The sequence below is a fragment of the Salvelinus sp. IW2-2015 genome, linkage group LG18 (genome assembly GCF_002910315.2).
Source record: "Salvelinus sp. IW2-2015 linkage group LG18, ASM291031v2, whole genome shotgun sequence".
Lineage (NCBI taxonomy): Eukaryota > Metazoa > Chordata > Actinopteri > Salmoniformes > Salmonidae > Salvelinus > Salvelinus sp. IW2-2015.
In genome coordinates, this window is record NC_036858.1 from 28,138,660 (window position 1) to 28,166,580 (window position 27,921).

The 27,921-nt window shown below is 41.8% G+C and overlaps 1 protein-coding gene across 4 annotated transcripts in view; it reads left to right on the forward strand.

Moving 5' to 3' along the window:
* Nucleotides 1-27,921, forward strand: part of LOC111977826 (insulin-degrading enzyme) — a 43,694-nt gene that overhangs the window by 2,984 nt on the left and 12,789 nt on the right. The window contains exons 1-15 of one of the 4 annotated variants that reach the window (XM_024007531.2): nucleotides 1,538-1,682; nucleotides 4,897-5,081; nucleotides 5,515-5,722; nucleotides 6,888-7,057; nucleotides 8,293-8,415; nucleotides 14,419-14,531; nucleotides 17,082-17,244; nucleotides 17,420-17,512; nucleotides 17,687-17,778; nucleotides 19,382-19,462; nucleotides 19,855-19,958; nucleotides 21,916-22,018; nucleotides 24,254-24,376; nucleotides 24,846-24,928; nucleotides 25,223-25,367. In XM_024007531.2, the coding sequence (XP_023863299.1) occupies nucleotides 1,597-1,682; nucleotides 4,897-5,081; nucleotides 5,515-5,722; nucleotides 6,888-7,057; nucleotides 8,293-8,415; nucleotides 14,419-14,531; nucleotides 17,082-17,244; nucleotides 17,420-17,512; nucleotides 17,687-17,778; nucleotides 19,382-19,462; nucleotides 19,855-19,958; nucleotides 21,916-22,018; nucleotides 24,254-24,376; nucleotides 24,846-24,928; nucleotides 25,223-25,367 (1,872 nt within the window). In that variant the 5' untranslated portion in view covers nucleotides 1,538-1,596. Of the gene's footprint in view, nucleotides 1-1,537; nucleotides 1,683-4,896; nucleotides 5,082-5,514; nucleotides 5,723-6,887; nucleotides 7,058-8,292; nucleotides 8,416-14,418; nucleotides 14,532-16,829; nucleotides 16,939-17,081; nucleotides 17,245-17,419; nucleotides 17,513-17,686; nucleotides 17,779-19,381; nucleotides 19,463-19,854; nucleotides 19,959-21,915; nucleotides 22,019-24,253; nucleotides 24,377-24,845; nucleotides 24,929-25,222; nucleotides 25,368-25,874; nucleotides 26,020-27,921 lie in introns of those variants that run through there. The other 3 variants (XM_024007533.2, XM_024007534.2, XM_070448412.1) reach the window with 3 other exon arrangements.

Genomic DNA, 27,921 nt, shown 5'->3' on the forward strand with positions numbered 1-27,921 from the left:
GTTATACATTACTAAAAGTATGTGCTTGTCAAACATCTCATTCCAAAATCATGGGCATTAATATGGAGCTGGTCCCCCCTTTGCTGCTGTAACTAGATGTTGGACCATTGCTGCGGGGACTCCATTCAGCCACAAGAGCATTAGTGAGGTCGGGCACTGATGTTGGGCGATTAGGCCTGGCTTGGAGCCGGCGTTCCAATATACCCCAAAGCTGTTCGATGGGCTTGAGGTCAGGGCTCTCTGCAGGCCAGTCAAGTTCTTCCACAACAATCTTGATAAACCATTTCTGTATGGACCTTGCTTTGTGTACAGGGTAATTGTCATGCTATAACAGAAAAAGGCCTTCCCCAAACTGTTGTCACAAAGTTGGATGCACAGGATTGTCTAGAATGTCATTTTATGCTGTAGCGTTAAGATTTTCCTTCACTGGAATTAAGGGACCTAGCCCGAACCATGAAAAACAGTCCCAGACCATTATTCCTCCTCAACCAAACTTTACAGTTGGCACTATGCATTGGGGCAGGTAGCGTTCTCCTGGCATCCGTCAAAACCCGGTTTTGTCCGTTGGACTGCCAGATGATGAAGCGTGATATCACTCCAGAGAACGAGTTTCCACTGCTCTAGAGTCCAATGGCAGCAAACTTTACACCACTCCAGCCGACGCTTGGCATTGCACATGGTGATCTTAGGCTTGTGTGCGGCTGTTCGGCCATGGAAACCCATTTCATGAAGATCCTGACGAACAGTTCTAGTGCTGACATTGCTTCTAGAGGGAGTTTGGAACTCAGTATGGGTTGTTGCAACTGAAGACAGGCAATTTTTACCTACCGCTTCATGTCTACGCCATTGTTGCTCTTAGATGTTTCCACTTCACAATAACAGCATTTTGTTGACCGGGACAGACATTTGACTAACTGACTTGTTGGAAAGGTGGCATCCTATGACAATGCCACGTTGAAAGTCACTGAGCTCTTCATGGCTGTGTGCTTGATTTTATACACTGTGTGGCTGAAATGGCTGAATCCATTCATTTGAAGGGGTGTCCACATACTTTTGTATATAGTGTAGGTCTTACTTGTTCTTGCTGGCGGAACGGAGGTGTTTTATACTCGTGAAAATGTATTTCTCTAGAGGTCTAGGCATAGTCCCCTTCAACCGGAACATTCAGTTATTAGGGGGCTTGTTCGACAGTTCATGAGCCTGCCGACTGACTGATCTACAAAGAACCTTGCATTATAAATTAACTACTCATTATTATTTGTAGATCAATTACCCATGATACATTACGGTTTTGAGCCTCTCGAACATGGCTGGGGACTCGGCAGCAGTTAGGAAAGGAGTGGCTTGATCCCTACAGGCTGATTAATCGACTTTCTGATCTAAACATGACACATCAATCAAAACCATACTTGTCCTCATGTTGTATATGTTGTTAGTTTAAAATAATAGTATTTTATTTTAGTAAATACCCCTGACATCAAATAAAACACATAATTCATGATCGATTACGTGACTCTCTGGCGTCGATTGCATTCGTCTATTACAACATGGCGCCGTAAAGATTGAAGGTTTCTCTGACTGTTGTCTATCCGAAGTATGCTGCAATGTTTTAGCCGACTGGCCCAGTTCACGAGACACCGTCTGATTGCGGGGAATAGTTTGTACTTTTATCAAAGTGTTAGGTGAGTGTTAAATGTCAGATACTATCCACTTCAAAAACCCGCATGTAATGAACAAATGTACCAGATAACGGTAGCTGAAACGTTACAGAATGACCCTAGTTAGTTAGCTAAAGGGCTGACTAACTAACTTAAGCATTAGCAGAAAAGCATTCACAGCTAGCTACGTATACAAGTAGAATATCAACTTTGATAGCTAACCAAGGACACGTATAGTTATGCACTTATCCACTATATTTAACTACACGCTAAATAGAGCTAATTTAGCTAGCTAGGACTCAGGGCAGACTAGCCAGCTAACGTTAATGAGGTTAGCCAGCTAATCTATGGCGGTTTCCGGCTATCACAGTGCGGCTAGTTAATAACTTGCAAATCTAAACCAGCCTAGTAAAAATACACTGTCGTTTTAAAGGGTATAACGTAATTCGGAGAAGAAAAAGTATATAGTTTTGTAGCTAGCCAGCTTAGCTAGTAGGAAACGTGTAGCTATCAATGCAAAATATCGCCTAACCCTAGACAGACTAGTATTACTGTTCCAGCTGTAGCCGGCAGCCGATAGTGGGCGCTAGATCTGCACTTTCGTCTAGGATTGAGTGCCCAGCCGGTAAAACACTCGTGTCCCCCGTGGGATGTAGCATCCTACATTCGGTACGCCATTAAAGCTAGTTAAGGAGGAAAATGATGCCTTTGCAGCCTGAATGGAGGATGCTTTATGTAAGAGCTGGTCCACGGCAATAGTGTGCAACTGAACAAGAACCCAATGGTCACTCTGACAGAGCTCTAGAGTTCCTTTGTGGAGATGGGAGAATCTTCCAGATGGCTATCATTGTAAATAAACATTTGTTCTTAACTGACTTGCCTAGTTAAATAAAATAAAAAAAACATATCTGCAGCACTCCACCAATTAGGCCTTTATGGTAGAGTGGCTAGACGGAAGCCACTCCTCAGTAAAAGGCACATGATCACCTGCTTGGAGTTTGTCAAAAGACACCTAAAGGCTCTCAGACCATGAGAAACAATATTCTCCGGTCTGATGAAACCAAGATTGAACTCCTTTGCCTGAATGCCAAGCGTGACATCTGGAGAAAACCTGGCACCATCCCTACGGTGAAGCGTGGTGGCAGCATCATGCTGTGGGGTTTGTTTTTCAACGTCAGGGACTGGGAGACTAGTCAGGATCGAGGGAAAGATGAACGGATCAAAATACAGAGATCCTTGATTTAAAACTGCTCAGGATCTCAGACTGGGACGAAGGTTCACCTTCCAACAGGACAACGAGCCTAAGCACACAGCCAAGACAACGTTGGAATGGCTTCGGGACAAGTCTCTGAATGTTCTTGAGTGGCCCGGCCAGAGCCTGGATTTGAACCAGATCGAAAGTCTCAGGAGAGACCTGAAAATAGCTGCACAGTAACGCTCCTCATCCAACCTGTATCACAACCGGCTGTGGTTGGGCGGCACACAATTGGCCCAGCTTCGTCCGGGTTTGGCCGGTGTAGGCAGTTATTGTAAATAAGAATTTGTTCTTAACTGACTTCCCTAGTTAAATAAAGGTAAAATAGAAATAAATACACTACCGTTCAAAAGTTTGTGGTCACTTAGAAATGTCCTTGTTTTTAGAATAATTTTTTCCCATTTAAAATAACATTAAATTGATTCGAAATAGTGTAGACATTGTTAATGTTGTAAATTACTATTGTAGGTGGAAAAGGCTGATTTTTAAATGGAATATCTACGTAGGCGTACAGAGGCCCATTATCAGCAAACATCACTCCTGTGTTCCAATGGCACGTTGTTAGCTAATCTAAGTCTATCACTTTAAAAAGCTAATTGATCATTAGAAAACGTTTTTGCAATTATCTTAGCACAGTTGAAAACTGTTCTGATTTAAAGAAGCAATTAAACTGGATTTCTTTAGACAAGTTGAGTATCTGGAGCACCATCATGTGGGTTCGATTTTAGGCTCAAAATGGCCAGAAACAAAGAACTTTCTTCTGAAACTCTATTCTTGTTCGGAGAAATGAAGGCTATTCCATGTGAGAAATTGCCAAGAATCTGAAGATCTCGTACAACGCTGTGTACTTCTCCCTTCACAGAACAGCGCAAACGGGCTCTAACCAGAATAGAAAGAGTGGGAGGCCCCGGTGCACAACTGAGCAAGAGGACAAGTACATTAGTGTCTAGTTTGAGAAACAGATGCCTCACAAGTCCTTAACTGGCAGCTTCATTAAATAATACCCGCAAAACACCAGTCTCCACGTCAACAGTGAAGAGGCGACGCCGGGATGCTGGCCTTCTAGGCAGAGTTCCTCTGTCCACTGTCTGTGTTCTTTTGCCCATCTTAATCTTTTATTTTTATTTTCCAATCTGAGATGGCTTTTTCTTTGCAACTTTGCCTAGTAGGCCAGCATCCCGGAGTTGCCTCTTCACTTTTGACGTTGAGACTGGTGTTTCCAGCTACAATAGTCATTTACAACATTAACAATGTCCACTGTATGTTGATGTTTAAATGGAGAAAAATGTGCCTTTCAAAAACAAGGACATTTCTAAGTGACCACAAACTTTTGAACGGTGGTGTATTTGGAAAGCTGACAGGGCTTGAGAGGATCTGCAAAGAAGAATGGGAGAAACTCCCAAAATACTGGTGTGCTTAGCTTGTAGCGTCATACCCAAGAAGACTCAATGCTGTAATCGCTGCCAAAGGTGCTTCAACAAAGTACTGAGTAAAGGGTCAGAATACTTATGTGAATGTGATATTTCCAGTTTTTGTTTTTAAATGTATAAATTCGCCAAACTTTCTTCAAACTTGTTTTTCATTATGGGGTATTGTGTGTAGATTGAGTTTTACATGTTTTTTTTTTACTCAATTTTAGAATAAGGCTGTGGGAAATGTCAAGGCGTCTGAATACTTTCCAAAGGCACTGTATGTGCCTGTTGAATGTATGTATTTATTTGCAAAAATCAATTGCATATGCTTGTTAGCATAGTATTGGTCCGCTGTCGTTCTGCTGACTGAATGCTGGCGTCTGCTCGGTCTCTAAATATGGTTCTTCAGTTTGAGTAGTCCGTCTACCTTGCGTCATTCAAAATTCTATCCACTACATTCCCCCTACATGTTAAAATCAATCATTGTAATGACCATTCATCTGTAAATTGCTTGTCCAATCAATTGAGAATAATGTAGTGCATAAATAACATTCTTTCCTGTGCTCTACAGGCTTGTGTTGTCTCTGCCCCTCAGAATGACAGACCCGGCTGTGAAGAGGGTGGTCAGTGAGATTGTCCGCTCTCCAGAAGACAAGCGGGTCTACAGGGGCCTGGAGTTTAACAATGGCCTGAAGGCTGTGCTCATCAGTGATCCCACCACAGACAAGTCCTCAGCAGGGCTGGACGTCAACATAGGTACAGTATTCACCCACTCCACTTATCTAGGCCCGAGGCGGCCTCCAAGACCCATTCTCAATACAGAGACCCTCCCCCCCATTATTTTTCTACAGGTGTCTCCACCTATCTCCTCATCCTGTAGCATCTTTATCTGTATCTTTTATTTCTTTGTTTCAAACGCCCCACTCACTTTCTCCACTATTCCTGTAAATGATGCTGCCATTTCTCTTTTTCACTCCCTAGTTTATCTCCCATGGGACTACATTGAAGAGGATCCTTTATCACACTCTTTCTTCTGTTTTTATCCCTTATTGTTTCAGGGTTTGAACCACCTCTAATGTTATGGCTGGCAGCATCTAAACATAATTTACTTTGGTTTACTTTAAGTGCAGAATTGTGTGAAAGCGAAGCAACGTGTAGATTAACTGTGTTCGACTCTTATGTCTACCAGGTTCTTTGTCAGACCCAGGGAACATATCAGGCATTGCCCACTTCTGCGAACACATGCTGTTCTTGGGCACAGAGAAGTACCCCAAAGAGAATGAGTACAGCCAGTTTCTCAGTGAGCATGCTGGCAGCTCCAATGCTTTCACTAGCGGAGAGCACACCAACTACTACTTTGACGTATCCCACGAACACCTGGAGGGAGCATTGGACAGGTGGGTGAACCAACAGGGTCATGTTCAATAAGGCACATGGTATAACTTTTTTGCAAAACAAGCGTTTCTTATTGGACAAGTTCAGGTAGTCCCTCCCTGTTTCAGTTTATTTTCTTCCGTTTGGTGCTTTTTGAATATGACCCAGGTTATGTCATGGTAGAAATTCTCACATTTTACTTGACGGCTTTGGGTGTGCCACTGTGATTCGATTAGGCGTGTGAAAACCATCTGGACACCAATGCAGATCAATATTTTAACTATTGATAAGCTTTTCAAACACTAATGAACAAAAAAGTAACGTTACACTGTAATCTGTGACCTGGTTTTTGGAAGCCATTTTCAAATCCATATCATCAACCTTCATACAATTTTGGGGCTCCCGAGTGACGCAGCGGTCTAAGGCACTGCATCTCAGTGCTAGAGGTGTCACTACAGACACCCTGGTTCGATTCCAGGCTGTATCACAACCGGCCGTGATTGGGGGTCCCATAGGGCGGCGCCCAATTGGCCCAGCGTCCGGGTTTGGCCATTATTGTAAATAATAATTTGTTCTTAACTGACTTGTCTAGTTAAATAGATTTCCAGTCGAAGGAGGGTGGTTGATAATGGGTGTATAGGGCTACCTGAATAGTAATTACAGGTGTATAGGCCAGGGCCACTTGAATATAGAGCTTGCTTATGACATCTCAGATTTCTGTATCTTCCAGCTATGTTGACAGTCTGTAGCTGCCTAGCTGCAGAGGGCATTTACTTTGGCCAATTCACTTAATTGCGGTCGTTTTGTTTTGCATGGCAGTTGCTCGTCCTTAGGGCCATTCAAATAGCTTTGCATACAGGTCTGTGAAATGTCACTGCTGTCTATTGTCTGCTGACGAACAGCCTAAAGTTGAGAAAAGTACACCTCTGAATTCAGAACGTGGATTTTTCCACATGTTATTGCTGTTATTAACCACTGGCCTGGAAAAATAAATATCACACACCCCTAACCCACCATTTGCTTAATCCTCACTGATGTTCCTGTAGGCCTTCACCAGGACACTCAAGTTAATTTAAAAACAAAAATCATCCAACAGCCCTTGTTTTTTAAATCTAGGTAGCCTAATCTGCTGTTTTTTCTTATGTACGTTAACTTGTTAAATTAATGTCTTGTCCTTTGTGCGTCTAGGTTTGCTCAGTTCTTCTTGTGCCCGTTGTTTGACGAGAGCTGTAAGGACCGTGAGGTGAATGCTGTGGACTCTGAGCACGAGAAGAACCTGATGAATGATGCCTGGAGGCTGTTCCAGCTGGAGAAGGCCACTGGCAACCCCAACCACCCATTCAGCAAATTTGGGACCGGTAAAAACCCCATGCCACCTCGCGTACTATAGACGGATTCAACATAACCCAGCATGTGTCCACAGTCATGTTCATTAGGCACCAAACAGAACGGGCCTCTACAGTGCGACCATTTGACTCGCATATGAGCTTAATATTTTGCTGTGCGACTTGGAATTTTAATTTGGGAGCACAGGGATGCCCAGAAAAATGCATGATTCTAGCTTTATTACCCAAATATTTTTCATTGTGCTCCTAAATTTCTTTTTGTGCGCATACATTTTTTGACTTGGGCGCGTATACTCTCCTTGTTAAAAAAAAAAAAAACAGTGGACTGAAACAGGAGGAACTACCAGGACTTCAGTTTCCTTTTCTGTTGCAAAACATTTTGCTACAGTGTGCCGTTATGAACATCACGTATAAAACCCCTAAATCCTTCTCAGCCTTTCGTTTTGGAATGTGCTGACTCATTCTCTCCTCCTTAATTGTGTTCTCTTACGATTGGACTCCCAGCCCAGGAGAGCCAGCTGGAGGCAGCGTTTAGTTATATAAGCTTTATTTTCGTCTAATAATAGAAACCGGATCAGCTCGGCCGGAACACTCATTAATGAACGAGTGTTGGAGACATCCTTCACAAAAACATAACATTCTTAGAAATGCTTAAAGGGACACTTAACCACACATTAATATTCAATGTAGACATTATGGGGCAAGCGATAATTAATAATTAGGTTATAAAGTGTTGAACTTCCCTTTGAACTATTTACATCTCTCCAGATGTTCTAAATGTGGTGTGTCTCTGTTATTTGTTTTAGGAGAGGGAAATGCCCACCAGCTAGCCTGCCACAGAGAAAGGGCTTGGTTTAGGCTCTGGTTGTGTAGGCTAATTAGCAGAGCGCTAGCCCATAGAGGACAAAAGTGGTCAGTCTGTCACTGGTGGCCTTAATCAGAATTGTAATCGCATCACRGTGGGGATTCATTTTGTTCACACATTGGTGTTCTTGGAACAAGCTTATTGCCCTTTTATATGTGGATATATTCTCCCTCCCGCTGTATACTGTTTCATGAAGTCTTTGATGGTGACTATTTTGGATCTGTGACAGGGAGTTGTTTTTCCTCCAACGCATCGTGTGATACAGATTATGTTTGTCCAATAAGGTCAAGCACTCACTGCACTGTATATTACAAAAACATTCCTTGCTGATGTACATTTTGTTGACTAGCTGGTTAAGTATTATATCTGGTTGATTTTTCAGGTAACAAGTTGACTCTGGAGACTAGGCCATCAAAGGATGGTATCGACATCCGCCAGGAACTCTTGAAATTCCACTCCACCTACTACTCCTCCAACCTCATGGGACTGTGTGTGCTAGGGAGAGGTAAGTGAGTGTCGTATGTGCCAACGTCCACATCTGTAAGAGAGCGTTGCTCCTTTGATCAGTGGTCTTAGACTGGTTAAGAGGCAGATGAAATAACCCGTCAGCTGTACAGATCTAAGATCAAGTAGGAAGTGCTTTTTCTGAACAGTCCTCTTCTGTAACAATCTGGAACTGAGCCCACAACACTCAAGCCAAGTCCTGCAGTCATCTGTTTGTGCAGGCCCCCCCCCCCCCCCCCCCCCCCCCCTCCCCTCCCCTTTTCCAGTTGCAGTTATTTCCTAGGGATGTAACGATTCACGAATACACACTGGTCTGTGGGACCCCAAACCGATCCAAATGTAGCATGCATTGGTCAGTAAATCGATTTAAAACGTTAGGAATCGGCAGTTAGGAATCGGCAGTTAACTTTATTGTTGCTCAAATTACATTCTTTCTACCTCCTGAAATTACCTTTTTATATTATGTGACAACGGCATCCTCTCACTCAGTATCGAACTAGGCATGTAATTATGTTGAAAGTCATTGATCTACAAGTTATTTTTTATGCCTAACAACCCCAGGCACGCTGACAATCGAGAGGTAGGCCCATTCCTGATCTGGCACATCTGCATTGTCACCTTCAGGATTCAAATGTTTGTTAATTGGCTTGCGCCATAGCCGCGGGAAGATGTTTAGGGGTGGGGGTGCTGGGAATTCTGGTCCGGGTGGGGGGACGGGGGACGGGACGGAACATTTCTCCCTGCGCTGCAAATGGCGGTATCAGTCTACTAATACAGGAGTAGTTAGTTTTATTCAGAGCTGCTGCAGAAAACTATTGGTCCGCTAAATCAGGCAAGGCCGGCCCGCTCATTAGGCAGTATTAGGCGGCTGCCTATGGTGGCAGATTGAAGAAGGAAACATTTTCTGAGCTAATCTGAACAATACAGCACCCCCAACAACACATCAAACCTCACATAATTCTGCCCAAAAACAATACAAAATTCCTCTCAACCAGTGGCATATGGGCTTTTTAGGTGAGCGCTGATGCCGCCCTGTGATAAGCAGTGCAGGGAAGCAAAATATTTTGGCTGGTCCATTTCCAGCGCACCTCTCCAACGTTCCATCCCCAAAATTATCTAACATAAATAATGTAGCAGATATGGTAGAAAGGGTATGTGACCCTTTCTGTAGCCTACAGGTTAGATATAAAATGTATGACAATGTAATGAGAGACACTTTTTACATCATGCCAGTTTCTCCAATTAAATAGCCCAACTTAAATGGTGCCCAATCAAATAAAAATTATGCTGACATGTTAACAAACTTAAAAAGTAAAATGGACAATATGGAATGGATAATCAGGCTACTCACTACTGCTGTCCAGGAGTTTCACCTTGTGGGTTAAATTGTCATGATCAGTGGTTTCAAGTTTGTATCCATCAATTGTTGATGAGCTGATCATAACAAAAAGAAAAATGTATGCATTTTCCGCTGTTGAAACACATTGCATATAGGCTCAGGATAACTCCTGATAAAGTTTTGTAGTTGATATTGAGCTTAAATAGCCAAATTCACAGTGGTGCTCTTATTCTTCTCACTTTGCTTGGTGAGGCAGGTTGCTGCTATAACTTGATGACCCTTCACATACGTAACCATTTCATTGGCTCTCTTGTAGAGTGTATGCATTGTTTTCAGTGCCYTGACGTCCTTGAGGAGCAGATTCAATGCATGAGCACCACAGCCAATGGGTGTGACGTGAGGGTAGGACTCCTCCACTTCAGACCAAGCAGGCTTCATGTTCGCAGAATTGTCTGTCACCAGTGCAAATACCTTCTGTGGTCCAAGGTCATTAACTGCCTTCAGCTCATCTGCAATGTAGAGARTGGTGTGTCTGTTGTCCCTTGTGTCTGTGCTCTTGTAGAATACTGGTTGAGGGGTGGCAATGATGTAGTTAATTATTCCTTGTCCACAAACATTCGGCCACCCATCAGAGATGATTGCAATAGTCTGCTTTCTCTATGATTTGCTTGACCTTCACTTGACCTCTGCATCCAGCCAATGAGTAGATAAAGCATGCCTGGTTGGAGGGGTGTATGCTGGGCAAAGAACATTCAGAAATATRTTCCAATACACATTGCCTGTGAGCATTAGAGGTGAAGCAGTTGCATATAACAGCTCCAGCAAGACATGCATCAACATTTCTGACTACTTTCCTCCATTGAGTAATAAACAAAATCTGATTCCAGGAGGACCATGGGCTGTTGCTATCGGTAAGGTGTCTGATTCATAATTTAATTGAATAGAAGTAGAGGAACTTTTGTCAGAGGTTGCTTGTTGTGAGTGCTGGGAGAACTTTATGCAGATGATTCTGCGTCTTTGTTGCATTCTTCACATATGAGTAGGCACAGTATTTGCAAATGTACACAGATTTTCCTTCTACATTAGCTCCAGTGAATAGTCTCCACACATCAGATAGTGCCCGTGGCATTTCCTGTAAAGATTAGGAAAAAATTAGCTAAAAAACAAAGACAATTCCATGTACAGATAAATAGTTAAGCAGTTAGATTAAACAACTCCTTTGTAAGATAAATGTATGGAAACAGGTGAATTAACACTCCTCAGTTYGCAGGCTCAAGCAAGCGAAAACCCACATGGTAGCAAAAACTATCAGAAATTGTTAACAAGTTAGAAATMATTTAAACACACTTTGCTGTAGGCTACTATTTACTAGTTAACAAAACACCATGTATGTCATACAAATATATTCACCCCACCCAGTATTGTAATCAAAACTTACCAGAAAGCATGTAGTCCTTGGCMCAGACAGTGTAGTAGTGTGGGCTCAATAGCATCTCATTAGTYTGTAAGATCTTGAGAATCAGCTGTACATGTGATGGAAGAGTGCATTGCACGTGATGGAATAATGCACTGTGCATGCAGAGGGTTGAAATTCCGGGTAAATTTCCCAGAAAGTTTCCAACCTTCTGCAAACCGAGTGGTAGCCATGCTGGTTAAGTGTGCCTTGAATACTAAATAAATCACAGACGGTGTCACCAGCAAAACACCATCACACCTCCTCCATGCTTCACTGCGGGAACCACGCATGCGGAGGTCATCCGTTCACCTACTCTGCGTCTCACAAAGACATGGTGGTTGGAACAAAAAATAAAAAAATTGGCCTCATCAGACCAAAGGACAGATTTCCACTAGAGCTCGACCGATTATGATATTTCAACACGATACCGATTATTGGAGGACAAAAAAAGCCGATACCGATTAATCGGCCGATTTTTAAAATGTATTTGTAATAATGACAATTACAACAATACTGAATGAACACTTTTAACTTATATATAATAATATATTATACATCAATAAAATCAATTTTGCCTCAAATAAATTATGAAACATGTTCAATTTGGTTTAAATAATGCAAAAACAAAGTGTTGGAGAAGAAAGTAAAAGTGCAATATGTGCCATGTAAGAAAGCTAACATTTAAGGTCCTTGCTCAGAACATGAGAACATATGAAAGCTGGTGGTTCCTTTTAACATGAGTCTTAAATATTCCCAGGTAAGAAGTTTTAGGTTGTAGTTATTATAGGAATTATAGGACTATTTCTCTCTATACGATTTGTATTTCATATACCTTTGACTATTAGATGTTCTTATAGGCACTACCTTAGTATTGCCAGTGTAACAGTATAGCTTCCGTCCCTCTCCTCGCTCGAACCAGGAACACATTGACAACAGCCACCCTCGAAGCAGCGTTACCCATGCAGAGCAAGGGAAACAACTACTCCACGTCTCAGAGCGAGTGACATTTGAAACGCTATTAGCGCGCACCCGCTAACTAGCTAGCCATTTCACATCGGTACACCAGCCTATCTCGGGAGTTTGATAGGCTTGAATTCATAAACAGCAGAGCTGCTGGCAAAACGCACTAAAGTGCTGTTTGAATGAATGCTTACGAGCCTGCTGTGCCCACCATCGCTCAGTCAGACTGCTCTATCAAATCATAGACTTAATTATAACATAACACACAGAAATACGAGCCTTAGGTCATTAATATGGTCGAATCCGGAAACTATCATCTCGAAAACAAAACATTTATTATTTCAGTGAAATACAGAACCGTTCCGTATTTTAGCTAACGGGTGGCATCCATCAGTCTAAATATTCCTGTTACATTGCACAACCTTCAATGTTATGTCATAATTACGTAAAATTCTGGCAAATTAGTTCGCAATGAGCAGGCGGCCCAAACTGTTGCATATACCCTGACTCTGCGTGCAATGAAGGCAAGACAAGTGACACAATTTCACCTGGTTAATATTGCCTGCTAACTGGATTTCTTTTAGCTAAATAGCAGGTTTAAAAATATATACTTCTGTGTATTGATTTTAAGAAAGGCATTGATGTTTATGGTTAGGTACACATTGGAGCAACGATACGCACCGCATCGATTATATGCAACGCAGGGCACGCTAGATTAAACTAGTAATAATCATCAACCATGTGTAGTTATAACTAGTAATTATGATTGATTGTTTTTTATAATATAAGTTTATTGCTAGCTAGCAACTTACCTTGGCTTCTTACTGCATTCGCGTAACAGGCGGGCTCCTCGTGAGGCAGGTGGTTAGAGCGTTGGACTAGTTAACCGTAAGGTTGCAAGATTGAATCCCTGAGCTGACAAGGTAAAAATCTGTCGTTCTGCCCCTGAACAAGGCAGTTAACCCACCGTTCCTAGGCCGTCATTGAAAATAAGAATGTGTTCTTTAACTGACTTGCCTGGTTAAATAAAGGTGTATATAAAAAAAATCGGCGTCCAAAATTACCGATTTCCAATTGTTATGAAAACTTGAAATTGGCCCTAATTAATCGGCCATTCCGATTAATCGGTCGACCTCTAGCCCTCAGTCCAGCCTCTCTCAGCCTATTGCGGACAGCCTATTGCGGACAGCACTGATGGAGGGATTGTGCGTTCCTGGTGTAACTCGGGCAGTTGTTGTTGCCATCCTGTACCTGTCCCGCAGGTGTAATGTTTGAATATACCGATTCTGTGCAGGTGTTGTTACACATGTTCTTGCCACATCTGCAGTCCTCGTGCCTCCTTGCAGCATGCCTAAGGCATGTTCACACAGATGAGCAGGGACCCTGGGCATCTTTCTTTTGGTGTTTTTCAGAGTCAGTAGAAAGGCCTCTTTAGTGTCCTAAGTTTTCATAACTGTGACCTTAATTACCTATTGTCTGTAAGCTGTTAGTGTCTTAACGACTGTTCCACAGGTGCATGTTCATTAATTGTTTATGATTCATTGGACAAGCATGGGAAACAGTGTTTAAACCCTTTACAATGAAGATCTGTGAAGTTATTTGGATTTTTATGAATTATCTTTGAAAGAAAGGGACGTTTCTTTTTTGCTGAGTTTAGGTACGTATCGAATCGTCTTGAAAGGGAAAGATGCACATTTTATATTATTTCCCCTTAAATACTCCCCACCTGCCCCAGTAAATGATTCCTCAATAACCCTGGAGTTCAACTTTCCACTTCTGTCCACAGATGAACCATGATCCAATAAGCCACTGGGGATYCAGTAGGCTGTGTCACTGCTGTGTTCATTACCAGTTTACATTTAGRATTTTCTGACACCATGTACTCTACAGTGAAATGAAATAAGCTGCACTTGGCAGCCAGGTTTATGATGGTCTGACCTCATAATTAATGGCTTTCACAGCAACACAGTTGAGTGTCTGGTTTGTAGCACATTTTGCTAAGCAATATTGACCTCCCCTGTTGCTGTACATTATTCAGAACTAACTTACAGGATGATAACAGTTCATCCTCATCTACATGTAATTACATGCTAAATTACAACTACAGTAAAGGAAGTGTATCAAGAATGTTAGAGCGAACACATTTGTGCTTTTAAGTGTTTTGCAATTTGAATGGTTTGACTTTGAACCCAGGAAGATTGTGTATTTTAATAAATTAAACTAATCTGTCCCCTTTTTCTCGTTTATAGAGTCGTTAGATGAGCTCACCACCATGGTGGTCAAGCTGTTTGGAGAGGTGGAGAACAAGAATGTACCTATCCCAGAGTTCCCTGAGCACCCCTTCCAGGAGGAGCACCTCAGGGTGAGCTCCTTAGTTTGTGCGCACACACACACTCCAGAGTTTCCGTTAGCCGGCTTTTGGCCAGAAAATACATCAAATGTAAAGCCGATAAATAAAACTGTTGTTGTCCAAAATGATCTGGAGAAAAACATTTCCATTACAGAATGTTTTTAATTCATTGATGGAAATGCCAATCGATGTGTATACGTTTGACCATCATGCTTATCGGGCTATAGGTTCATTTGCATAATTTTGTGGAATTAAATTGGCCTGTGTTATTTGTGTTAGTCATCATTTTATCTTTTTTCAACACCTGTCACTTGTGCGCAGRGCCGATTTTGAGCGGGATTTCTCCAATTCCTCAATTGGTTGCTGCTGCAGTAAAACATGCTTTGATAAGCCCATTCAGTGCGTAACAATCCTTAATGCAATCACGTGTTAAGAGTTTCGGTGCATGATTAAAAATAGCTACTATTTTTATTTCTCAACTGGTAAAATTGAAGCGCGTCACCCACCACTTTAGGAGCTTTTGATTCTAAACATTCAAACATTATTTTGTTTTTAAAGGAGCTAATGATCATTGATTCCTCTGGCTAATTCATGCTTTCTGGTGAAGAATTTTTAATGATTTTATTTCTTTCTGTGTAGACTGGAGTAATTATATAGTTTTGGCAAAGGTATTTCCATTTACTGGAACCACCGTTATGGCTTTCATAACTTTCTTTCGTTGTCCAGAAGGCAAAGGCACAATCCTAGTCACATTAGCAACCAAATCCAATTTTTTGGAACTTTAGATTTCCCCCTCTTTCGAACAGAGATTTTCATCTCTGTCATATATGGAACCGCTTTCAGGTGCGCTGTTTAGAATGGTGTTTTCCAGCTAATTGCATTTTGGCAAATGTTAGAATATTTGGTTTTGTTGGCTGCTTCATTACATGAGTGGCATGTTCTGTTAGGCAGCATTACCGTAATCTAAATGTGATTTCTGTCATTCTGAGCACGGTGGGTGGACACCCCAAATGCATATGGGTATGGTAAATTTCTTAAGTGGCCTGTAAATCTTCCCCGTCACATTGTCCTGCACCACATTTTCCTAATGGAAACCCTGACACACACACACACACACACACACACACAAAAATATATATATATATATATACAGTGCATTCGGAACATATTCAGACCCCTTGACTTTTTCCACATTTTATTACGCTACAGCCTTATTCTAAAATCGATTAAATTGTTTTTCCCCTCATCAATCTACACACAATACCCCATAATGACAAAGTGAAAACAGGTTTGTAGAAATATTTGCAAATGTATTACAAATAAAAGTCGGATACCTTATTTACGTATGTATTGAGACCCTTTGCTATGAGACTCGAAATTGAGCTCCGGTGCATCCTGTTTCCATTGATCATCCTTGAGATGTTTCTACAACTTTATTTTATTATTTATTTTGCAATCATTTCTAAACTTTCTTTGCTTTGTCATTATGGGTTATTGTGTGCAGGTTGATGGGGGGGGGNGAAGCACGGGCGTGGCAGCATCATGTTGTGGGGGTGCTTTGCTGCAGGATGGACTAGTGCACTTCACAAAATAGATGGCATCATGAGGCACGAAAATTATGTGGATATATTGAAGCAACTTCTCAAGACATCAGTCAGGAAGTTAAAGCTTGGTCGCAAATGGGTCTTCCAAATGGACAATGACCCCAAGCATACTTCCAAAGTTGTGGCAAAATGGCTTAAGGACAACAAAGTCAAGGTATTGGAGTTGCCATCACAAAGCCCTGGAAGAAAATTTGTGGGCAGAATTGAAAAAGCATGTGCGAGCAAAGAGGCCTACAAACCTGACTCAGTTACACCAGCTCTGTCAGGAGGAATGGGCCAAAATACACCCAACTTATTGTGGGAAGCTTGTGGAAGGCCACCTGAAACATTTGACCCAAGCTAAACAATTTAAAGGCAATGCTACCAAATACTAATTGAGTGTATGTAAACTTCTGACCCACTAGGAATGTGATGAAAGAAATAAAAGCTGTAATTAATCATTCTCTCTACTATTATTCTGACATTTCACATTATTAAAATAAAGTGGTGATCCTAACTGACCTAAAACGGGGAATTTTTACTAGGATTAAATGTCAGGAATTGTGAAACTGAGTTTTAATGTATTTGGCTAAGGTGTATGTAAACTTCCGACTGTAAGTGTATTTGAAGTGTTTTGTCATTTGAATGGTTTGAGTATGAATCCAGGAAGATTGAGTATCTTAATAAATGAAACTAATCTCGCCCTTTTTCTCATTCACACAGAGTCATTAGATGAGCTCACCACCATGGTGGTCAAGCTGTTTGGCGAAGTGGAGAACAAGAATGTGCCTATCCCCGAGTTCCCCAACCACCCCTTCCAGGAGGAGCACCTCAGGGTGAGCTCCTTAGTTTCTCCCTCCAAGACACAAATAAATATATGGATACACAATCAAATACATCATCCCATGGAAAAGTTGTGCTACTGAGGTACTTTTCGTTGTCTCAATTCAAATATCTCATCCCTAATTTTCCTTCATAGCAATTCTACAAAGTGGTGCCTATCAAGGACATTAGGAACTTGTATGTGACGTTCCCCATCCCAGACCTGCAGAAGCACTACAAGTCCAACCCAGGCCACTACCTGGGCCACCTGATAGGCCACGAGGGCCCAGGGAGCCTGCTGTCTGAGCTCAAATCCAAAGGTAGGCCAGAGGGCTGTGATTTGAATCTTAGTTAAGATTTAGGGCTTGATGGAATGTTAGAAATATTTGTGACTGTAATAAATTCAGAGTTTATACTGACAATACATTCTGTATATGTGTAGAATTGTTTATATTTGAATTGACAGCGGTGGCTATGCCCTTTATTCTTGTGCAGGCTGGGTGAACACACTGGTCGGCGGCCAGAAAGAGGGAGGAAAAGGATTCATGTTCTTCATCATCAATGTGGACCTGACAGAGGAGGGACTCCGTAAGCATTAGGATCTCGGGGATTGTTTAGTTTTGTCTATTTTGTTCATGTGTGTGTGTGGTGGTTTCTGTTTCAACCCTGTGAGCTGAAGTGTCATTTTGTTTCTGTAGTGTGTCTGTGTGTGGTGGTTTCCGTTTCAACCCTGTGAGCTGAAGTGTCATTTTGTTTCTGTAGTGCACGTGGATGACATCATCTTCCACATGTTCCAGTACATCCAGAAGCTGCGCACTGAGGGGCCTCAGGAGTGGGTCTTCCAGGAGTGCAAGGTGAACACTACGCTGTAGTACCACTCACTTCTAATCTGTCTGAGCTCAGTCCACTCACTATACAGTGTATTCAGACCCCTTTACTTTTTCCACATTTTGGTATGTTACATTCTTATTCTAAAATGGGTACATTTGTTTTTTCCCCTTATCATTCTACACACACTACCACATAATGACAAAGCAAAAACAGCTCTGGCTGGGCCACTCAAGGACATTCAGAGACCGAAGCCACTTCTGCGTTGTCTTAGCTGTGTGCTTAGTGTTGTTCTGTTGGAAGGTGAACCTTTGCCCCAGACTGAGGTCCTGAGCGTTCTGGAGCAGGTTTTCATCAAGGATCTCTTTGTACTTTGCTCCTTTCATCTTTCCCTCAATCCTGACTAGTCTCCCAGTTCCTGCCACTGAAAAACATATCCACAGCATGATGCTGCCACCACCATGCTTCACCATAGGGGTGGTGCCAGGTTTTCTCCAGATGTGACGCTTGGCTTTAAGGCCAAAGAGTTCAATCTAGGTTTTATCAGACTAGAGAATCTTGTTTCTCATGGTCTGAGAGTCTTTTAGGTACCTTTTGGCAAACTCCAAGCGGGCTGTCATGTTCCTTTTACTGAGTGGCTTCTGTCTGGCCACTCTACCATAAGGGCCTGATTGGCGGAGTGCTGCAGAGATGGTTGTCCTTCTGGAAGTTTCTCATCTCCACAGAGGAACTCTGGAGCTCTGTCAGCGACCATTGGTTTTATGTTCACCTCCCTAAGGCCCTTCTCCCCCGATTGCTCAGTTTGGCCAGGCAGCCAGCTTTTGGTCGTTCCAAACTTCTTCCAGTTAAGAATAATGGAGGCCACTGTGTTCTTGGGGACCTTCAATGCTGCAGAAATGTTTTGGTACCCTTCCTCAGATCTGTGCCTTGACACAATCCTGTCTCTGAGCTCTAAAGACAATTCCTTTGACCTCATGGCTTGGTTTTTGCTCTGACATGCACTGTCAACTGTGGGACCTTATATAGACAGGTGTGTGCCTTTCCAAATCATGTCCAATCAATTGAATTTACCACAGGTGGACTCCAAGTTGTAGAAACATCTCAAGGATGTTCAATGGAAACAGGATGCACCTGAGCTCAATTTAGTCTCATAGCAAAGGGTCTGTATACTTATGTAAATAAGGTATTTAGGTTTTTATTTTAATACGTTTGCAAAAATTTCTAAAACTGTTTTTGCTTTGTCTTTTTGGGGTTTTGTGTGTAGATTGAGGAAATAATTTAATCAATTTTAGAATAAGGCTGTAACGTAAAGTAAAATGTGGGGGAAAATCAAGGGGTCTGAATACTTTCCAAATGCACTGAAGCTGTCTTAGAGGCCAGCGTATGTGTTGTCAGAAAACAATCCGTCATTAACATTTTATGTATAGCCCTTTTTACAAACAAAATCAAATCAGAACCAAGACTGAGAAACTTACTCAAATAGGCCTTTTGTTATCCTTAGTTAAACTTCTGGTGTTTGTAACAGTACACGAGAATGAATTGTCCTGTGTTGCTCAATTCTCCATTGTTTGTAATAGTACTGTATTTTCATGCGATTGACATGTGACTTGTCTCTCTTGTCCTCCACAGGACTTAAACACAGTGGCCTTCAGGTTCAAGGACAAGGAGCGGCCCCGTGGCTACACCTCCAAAGTGGCTGGATTACTTCACGTAGGTGGCGCTCTCCATTTCTTAAGGTCGTCTCCACAATGATGCACTGCACTTCCGTGGCGCCGTTTGATGACGATGTTGTCATCAGAGTGCCTTGTCTGCCAGTCTCTTATTTTGTGTATAAAGATTTATCGATTCAGCCCTAATCTAAATTAAACTGACATTCCTGCTAGTGTCAAAATATTATGGTATTAATGCAGTCGGACCGGGGTAGGATGTCCAGTGTATTTTTGTCTGTTGGGATTCATTCTTGTGTGCATCTTTTTTGTGTGTGAAAATAAGCACCAGTTCTGTATTCCTGTGCTCCAGTAAAGTGTTCCCCTGCATGTGTTAGTCAAAGCCCTTCCCATTGTTAGCACTTAGACCAGTTTTTTTTGTCCTATGTTTTGTAGTACTACCCTCTGGAGGAGATCCTAGCAGCAGAGTACCTGCTGGAAGACTTCAGGCCAGACCTGATAGAGATGGTCCTGGACAAGCTCAGGCCAGAATACGTCAGGTCAGTTGCAGCTCTTCACTAGGTCACTAACCCTGTTTACTCTGCTCTCCTATACCATTTTCACACTATTATTCCCATCAGGATGAACCATACATGGCTTGGATATTATAATTTTTTTTTTTTTTACATTCTTCATTCCAGCATGGTTTCAGAAACTGTGTTGGATGCAAAATCAGACCCGCGCTGTGAAGATTGTCTCTGCTGGGTCAGTTTTGCTCAGTAGTGTGACAAGGGTACCTGATAAAACACTTACGACGCCTCTGTTTTGAAGAGCCTTTTGATAAACATGTTTAACTTCCTTGAAAAATAGTACATTCATCAACTATCTCTATATACCCAGACACATTACTGATCTCAATGAAAGGCACAGAGAAATACTTTTTTATTTGATTCATTCTCCTTTCCTATGTTGCCCTTCTTTTAGAGGACTCTTTCTCCTTTTGAGTTAAGGATACACTTTCTTTGGGGAATTAGCTTGAAATTGCCAGTAACTTGCTGTGATGCTTGCAATAAGTATATGGGTAACTCAGTGTTTGAGCAGATGTTGCAGTCCATGGTTACAAACATTCAGATAAATTTACACTGTTTTTAAACATTTTATTTAACCTTTATTTAACTAGGCAAGTCAGTTAATAACAAATTCTCATTTACAATGACGGCCTACCAAAAGGCTTCCTGCGGGGACGAGGGCCTGGGATTKAAAATAAATACAATCACAACAAGCGAGACAACACTACATAGAGACCTAAAACGACAACATAGCAAGGCAGCAACACATGACAACACAACATGGTGACAACACCACATGGTAGCAGCACAAAACATGGTAGTAACATTATTGGGCACAGACAACAGCACAAAGGGCATGAAGGTAGAGAAAACAATACTTCACACAAAGCAGTCACAACTGTCAGTAAAAGTGTCCAGTCTTTGAATGAAGAGATTGAGATAAAACTGGTCAGTTTTATCGCGTGTATGTTGCAGCTCGTTCCAGTCGCTAGCTGCAGCGAACTGAAAAGAGGAGCAACCCAGGGATGTGTGTGCTTTGGGGACCTTTAACAGAATGTGACTGGCAGATCGGGGTGTTGTATGTGGAGGATGAGGGCTGCAGTAGATKTCTCAGATAGGGGGGTGGGTGAGGCCTAAGAGGGTTTTATAAATAAGCATCAACAAGTGTGTCTTGCTGACGCTGAACATCAACTGAGTAGACTTGAATAACAACCAAGGTCATACATGTTGTTATACAATCATTAGGCTAGTAGTGGAGCCATTCAGTCACGTTAACCTTCAAATCATGTAGGGTAAATCTAAATGTGATCTTACATTTCTCATTACACACTCCGTTTACAGTCATTTTCATGGCAGATTAACCTCAACATTCACCTAAACTTTCCACTGTTGAATTAACTGCCAGAAAACTTTCAGGAACTGTTCTAACTAAAACACTGGGGGGAGTTCAATAACACATTCTGCAGTATTACTACCACCACAATCGCTGCTTCTCCACTTCAGTCACTACTAATACTACAGTCCCTACTTCTATTACTTCTACTGATACTACTAGAATCAATTCTATCCTTGCTACAGTCACCACCACTACTGCTACTGCAGTAAAAACTACTACAACTTCTTCCACTACCATTTCAAATGCTTTTAGACGGTTGAAGCAAGCACACATTTTCTTTGGGAAATGTAACTCTTCTCGTTATCACATTGGCTGGCTATCTGCACCACTTATCTGTTTTAATCACATTGACCCTACAAATTGTAATTGACTGGAGCCTCCCGAACATCCTATCCCCAGTGTTTATTATACAGTTGAGTCGTGAGGGCAGCTAAAAATGTAGCGCCAGCTGCTCAGGGAAAATGGAGTGTGTATAACTCCTAACCGGTCTGACGAGGGTTTATAAATGCTGATAATAATGAAACCCGTCTCTGTTGGTCCTCCCATCTGCAGAGTCGCAGTCGTCTCAAAGTCGTTCGAAGGGCAGACGGACAAGACGGAGGAATGGTACGGGACTCACTACAAACAGGAGCCCATATCTGAAGAGATCCTCAAGGTGAGAGACACACTCAAACTCGACAGCTTTTCCATATACTCATCACCCTGTGGGTGATGCTAAAGGCCTTTCCTTGATTTCACACGTCCTCTCCTCATCCTCAATATGCGTTGTAGGAGATCAGATGTTCCTCCCCTCAGACCTTCTCCTTCGGTGCAGGAAAGGAAATGGGGACACAATGAAATAGGCCATATCTAAGATTTACCCTGACTGGGCATCTTTGTAAATCGCCCACTGGCAATGCTTGAAGGAATCTTCAATCCATCCACTTGCTGTCACACATTCCAACATAATCTAAGGTTTATCATGCCATGAGTAAGAAAACAAATGGCTTATGGGTAAGGTGCTGTTGATCCACAGTCAACACCCCAGTGGTGAATGATGTTTAAAGCCGTGGATGTTTGCTCAAGAGTTTGCCGACTTTTTTCTATTCAGTGTAAAAGCAGCGTTAGGATGGAAATGTAAGATGTTTTGGAAAAATCCATTTGCAGACTGACACTAGCACTGTGAATGTTCTCAATTCACCTTTCTGAAACAATTCTCAGGGCCACAAACTCCCCTGAGCTTATGAGGTTCCAAAAGCAGAAAAGGCTTTTGTGGAAGGCTTTAATACTCCCAAAGCCAACGCTGTACATTATAAACAAAACAATACGTGACTGGCTCAACTGTTCTGGTGAACTACGGTAGGCGTCATAATGAACAATGTGACTGTTGTAATTAAGAACGCGATCAGTTATCTCGTACCCTATAGATATTTACTTAAAGAAGCTTGACGGCATAGAAAATTATACCATGTGTGCTGTAAAACTTTTAAAACAATTAATAGCTCGGGCATTCATTTGCTTAAGTCACTGAAAACAACAGGTGCCTATTATTAGAGACCGAATTCTATTTGAGCCAGCGATCTATTTCCTTAATGCCCACAGCTTTTGCTCATTTGCGTAGTTACTTGTTTAATTCCATCATTCACTTCCAGCATTTTAATACATTTCTTCATTTTCTGCACTGTCATTTAAAACATTAGCTAGGTTTCCATCCAACAGATTTTCATGCAAATATTCAAAAATCTGCATAAACCACATTTTCCCACCAAAGATGTTTCCATCAAACTCACTAATTGCAGATAAAAGGCTGTGATGACGTAGTGCACATAAAAATAACTTGTGGTTAATTTCCCATGTACCGAAATGGAAAAATTAAAAGGATTTCAATCGCATTTTCAACTCTACTGATGGTTTTGTCACGAACTGGCGTTATAGCAAATGTGCCCACTCTGGTCTTGGCACGTGCGCCTGGTGCTAGGCTACCTATATTATACAATTAATATCATTTTTGTTTGTCAAACGGGAGCCAAGCATCGATCATCATGTCACCAGAATAAGACCCTCATCAAGCTCATCACCTTGCTCATTCACCACCCTGTGAAGTTCATTTATTTATTTTATCTGTTGCCATTTCTCGCGTTTTACCGACACGATCACATCGTCGAACGAACATTGTCTGTTGGTTATTATAAAATTGTACTGGTGTTTCCTGTTTCCATCAGCCCAGTAATGACTTTTCATGCGTCAGATAATTCACCCGCATGAAATGGTTGGAGGGAAACATGGTTACTGTCATTCCTTAACAGAATAATTCTTCTCATTGACTACATTTCCTGCGGTTCTTTATTTTGCCACTAGAGGGCAATCGGACAATTTTCTGTGGGTCTGTACTACCGAAGTTGTTTACTGTTGTTTCTTTTGGTTTTGTGCTTGTTAGTTAGCAGTTCACAGCTGCTAGCAGTTTTCTTACAGACGCCAAACGGATGATTGCAATTTCATTCATTACTGAATTATTTAATTTAATAAATCAAACATTTAACCAATTAATTTAGACCTGGCGTTTATTTGCTGAACTGTGTACTGTTGCCTGACTATTTAAAAGGAACAGCCGACTACTTGAGACTGCGTTTTAATTTACATTTTACGGTATTTCAAAATACCTTCGTATACACGGTATACTGTCGAAGCCTCTTGTGTAGTCCCTTTAGTTGTCACTGGACATAGTTGGTCCTGTGTCATGTAGAATCTGCCATGGACAGTTGGTCTGGAGAAAAACTACCCATTGCATCATCTATAGTTCATGGGCTATAGTTGGATAGGTGTGCAGAAGCCTTTAGTCACCTATCAATAAATGTCATACCTAACCCTTGACTGAGCAAGGCGGACTCGCTAACTCGTCTGTGTGTTTCAGAAATGGGGAAACGCCGACTTCAATGGCAAGTTCAAGCTACCCATGAAGAACGAGTTCATTCCTACCAACTTTGATATCTACCCTCTGGAGAAAGACTCTCCCTCCGCCCCAACTCTAATCAAGGTAAGCCTCGCTCTGGATAAGAGTATCTGCTGAATTACTTAAATGTAAAATGGCGGGATGTTGCATTATCAAAGTGTTGTCACTTCATTCGCCAAGAAGCTGACAGACCTGAATGCGTAGCTGCATGTTTCAAGTGTCTGAATCTGTTCATAAGCTGTCATATGGTAATGAGGAAATGGTGACTGAAATGAGATGTTCAGTATTTAGTAGGCCCACTGTCGTTAAGGTGTTCGGATTGGAGGACGTACGTGGTGGTAACTACTGCTGACCGATTTGGAGTCTCTTGTTGAACAACTCTTTTGAGCTAAGCTTCGGTATTTAATTTGGTACAAAGACAGTAGTAGAGGTTTGATTGATCTCTTTTCAAAGCAAGTATATGATGATATCAGACTGCCCAACCTTTTTCAAGCCCTTTCTTATCAATGGCACCTGCTGCTAATGCTCATCTTACCATGTTGTTTTTTTCTAGGACACTGCAATGAGCAAGGTGTGGTTCAAGCAGGATGACAAGTTTTTCCTACCAAAGGCATGCCTGAACTTTGAGTTCTTCAGGTTGGTAGATAAACCACAGCCGTTGAAGTGTATGAGATGATGATGTGATATGTAATGTGATTAAACTTTTGTCTTGTTTTCCTCATACAACCTATTGTAGTTATAGTACTCAAATACTGCAGTTTGAAATCATATTACGAAGAACCCCATGGAACCCCACTTGTCCTGCTGATCCCTAATTTTGAATGAAGGCAACACTAACTGTTTGTTTTTCAAGGAGAGCAAATTGGAGGGAGAGTTCTAACTGTGGCTTTGTAGCTACTGTGTCATTCACCACTGCCATTTTCTCTACAGCCCGTTTGCGTATGTGGACCCCATACATTGTAACATGGCCTATTTGTACCTGGAGCTCCTCAAAGACTCCCTCAACGAGTATGCATATGCAGCCGAGCTAGCAGGCTTGAACTATGACCTCCAAAATACCATCTATGGGATGTATGTAAGTATCCTAATTTCCCATCGCCCTCACGTCGCCGCGACCCCAAACCCACCCATTCCTCCCTCAACCTGGGCCTTCGTGCCAGCCCTGGCTGCAACATCATCTTTTCTTTCCCCCTCCCTCTCAAAATCACCTCGTCGAAAACGCTAGAGTTGTCAGTTTCCCATTCGTACTGGCACTGTTTTTGGATTTGAACGTAAATTGTCATTTGGTAAAGTAGTTCCCTGTCAGAAAGAGGAAAAGTATTTTTTCTATCAAAACTCTTATACAACGGAATGGGAAATGGACACCTCAAGATGCGTCCACACTAGAAGTAGTGGCCTTTAGCGACAAAGTACTCCGTCCCTCCTTGGTGGACAGAAAGGCCGGTCGCGAGGCTGCATATACATACTCTTCTTTATCAGTTTCCTCACCCTGCTCTCTGTCCTTTTTTGACAACCTCATCCCACCTCCCCCACCCAACACTCATGTCTTCTTTTTGTTTGTCTTTTTTTTTTTTTTTGTTAGTCGCTACCTATACTCAGACCCCCTGCACTGCAACATGACCTACCTGTTTCTCAGGTTATTGAAGGATGATTTAAAAGAGTATACATATGCAGCCCGCCTTGCCGGGCTGGTCTATGGCATAGCCTCAGGGATGAATGCCATCCTCGTAAGTACAGCGTCTGTCTGTCTGCCCCCCTAATGTCTAGGGGGACGAGGGAGGGCGCCAGCTTGAAGCTTTGAGTGTGCAGGACTGGCTTTATCGTTCCCCTCTATCTACGTCCTCTTTCTGTGTGTGTGTGTGTGTGTGTTTGTATGTTAGTCTGTCTGTAGGAAGATGGGGAGGTACTAGAGCCTCCCTCCCCTTCCTATTAGTGGTGGGAAGTTCAACTCTTTTTACTGACTCTGGTCTTTTCAACTCATTCAGTGAAAAGAACAAATCTTTATAATTTTATTCATTTGATTCAGTAATGCCCAGAGCATGTGGTTCCCCCTACTGTTGAAAGATAAAGTAAAGATTCATGATTCTACAAGCCACTTGTTCACCATAGGGGGCTTCTTGGAGCTTTCATTGGTGACTGAGACTTTTATACAAGTGTACTTCTAAAAATATACATTTTGTTGATTGCTAGGCATACAAATTTTTGAAATACCTTTTTGAAAAGGTCTAGTTGTGACCGCAACCGGGCTAGATTGTCAACCACTCTTGGCGGAATGCAATTGCTTGACTACCGTGAGAGAGCAGCACAATATCGTTCACGATATAAACTCCGGAGGAGTTTGTTGAGCAGAGGCAGGCTGTGTATGTTTTGGTTCTACAAAGCTGTGTCCATCGATAAAATTCTATAATCAATTCATTTGCATTCATTCTTGCACCATGCGATCAATTATCAGTTCTAAACATGACATTTCCTTCTATGTTGCCTGCAGCATGACCTGTTTTCCTGCGCGTATGTATGATAGACAGTTGGTGGTGGTTGGAGCACGTCTCCGGAGCCGCCAGCAGGTCAAACTAACAACTAAAATGAACGAGTCTTGAGTCAGTAAAAAGTTGTTCAAAAATAAATAATATTTTGTCGACTGCACATCACTACTTCCTATGTCCTGTCTTTGTGCCCACTTGTGGTTTCACTGCAAGGATAGCCAAATCTAGTCCTCAAGGCATGCCGTTTAACTGATACGAAGTTGAATATTAACTTTCCATTCATCAAATACTTCTCTGGTAACATGGACTAAATTCAACTGATAGTTCATATTTGAATCCAGACCTTATCAGCAGACTGCCTGTCTTGAAAGACACGTTTGGCTTTGTTGTTTTCACCGAATCACTCCCAAAAACACACCACAACTAATACACCCAGATAGAACTTCATACGTTCTTTCACATTTCGTTTTGTTTATTTTAATGCATCGTTAGCAGCCAGTTTGAAACTCATTTGCTGTCAGTATCAGCCAGATAGTAGAACAGTGTCTCCTTCACAAGTCATAAAGGAATAAAGCCAAACATTGACTGTAAATTCTGCTGACTCATGATTCCAAAAGCAAGTTAGACTGGAGCTGGCATTGTACGCATAGCTAATAGCGTTCGCAAGCGGTATATTTTTTTAAATTTGCCCTCTAAACACTATTTTCAGAGGTTAGTATTGGAATGAGGTTTTGGTATGTGTCTAAAATTGCGACTCAAGATGCCCAATGTGCTTGTCTTTCACTGCTCATCTGTCGCTTTGGATTGCGGTGCTTTGGTTTCCCTCTTTTAACTTAAGCAACCAACTAATTTCACGACTGACGTTTGCCTAACATCCAAACTAGGCCCACATCTGTGAAATAATTTGTGTGCAGAATAAAGCGGTCTTAATTACGAGATAGTTTTTCCCCCTTGCTTATTAGCACTTGTTCACTACTGTTATGTGATGTCAAGGTCATAAAAAAGACTACTTAAGAATAGGATTATACATGTTATATAGGCTAATCACTCATGGGTTGATGCTACATACTTAGGAAATTATGTTTTTAATTCCACATTCCGGCCAATCACACATACCTTGCTAACTGTATGGATGGGGTGTTTCTC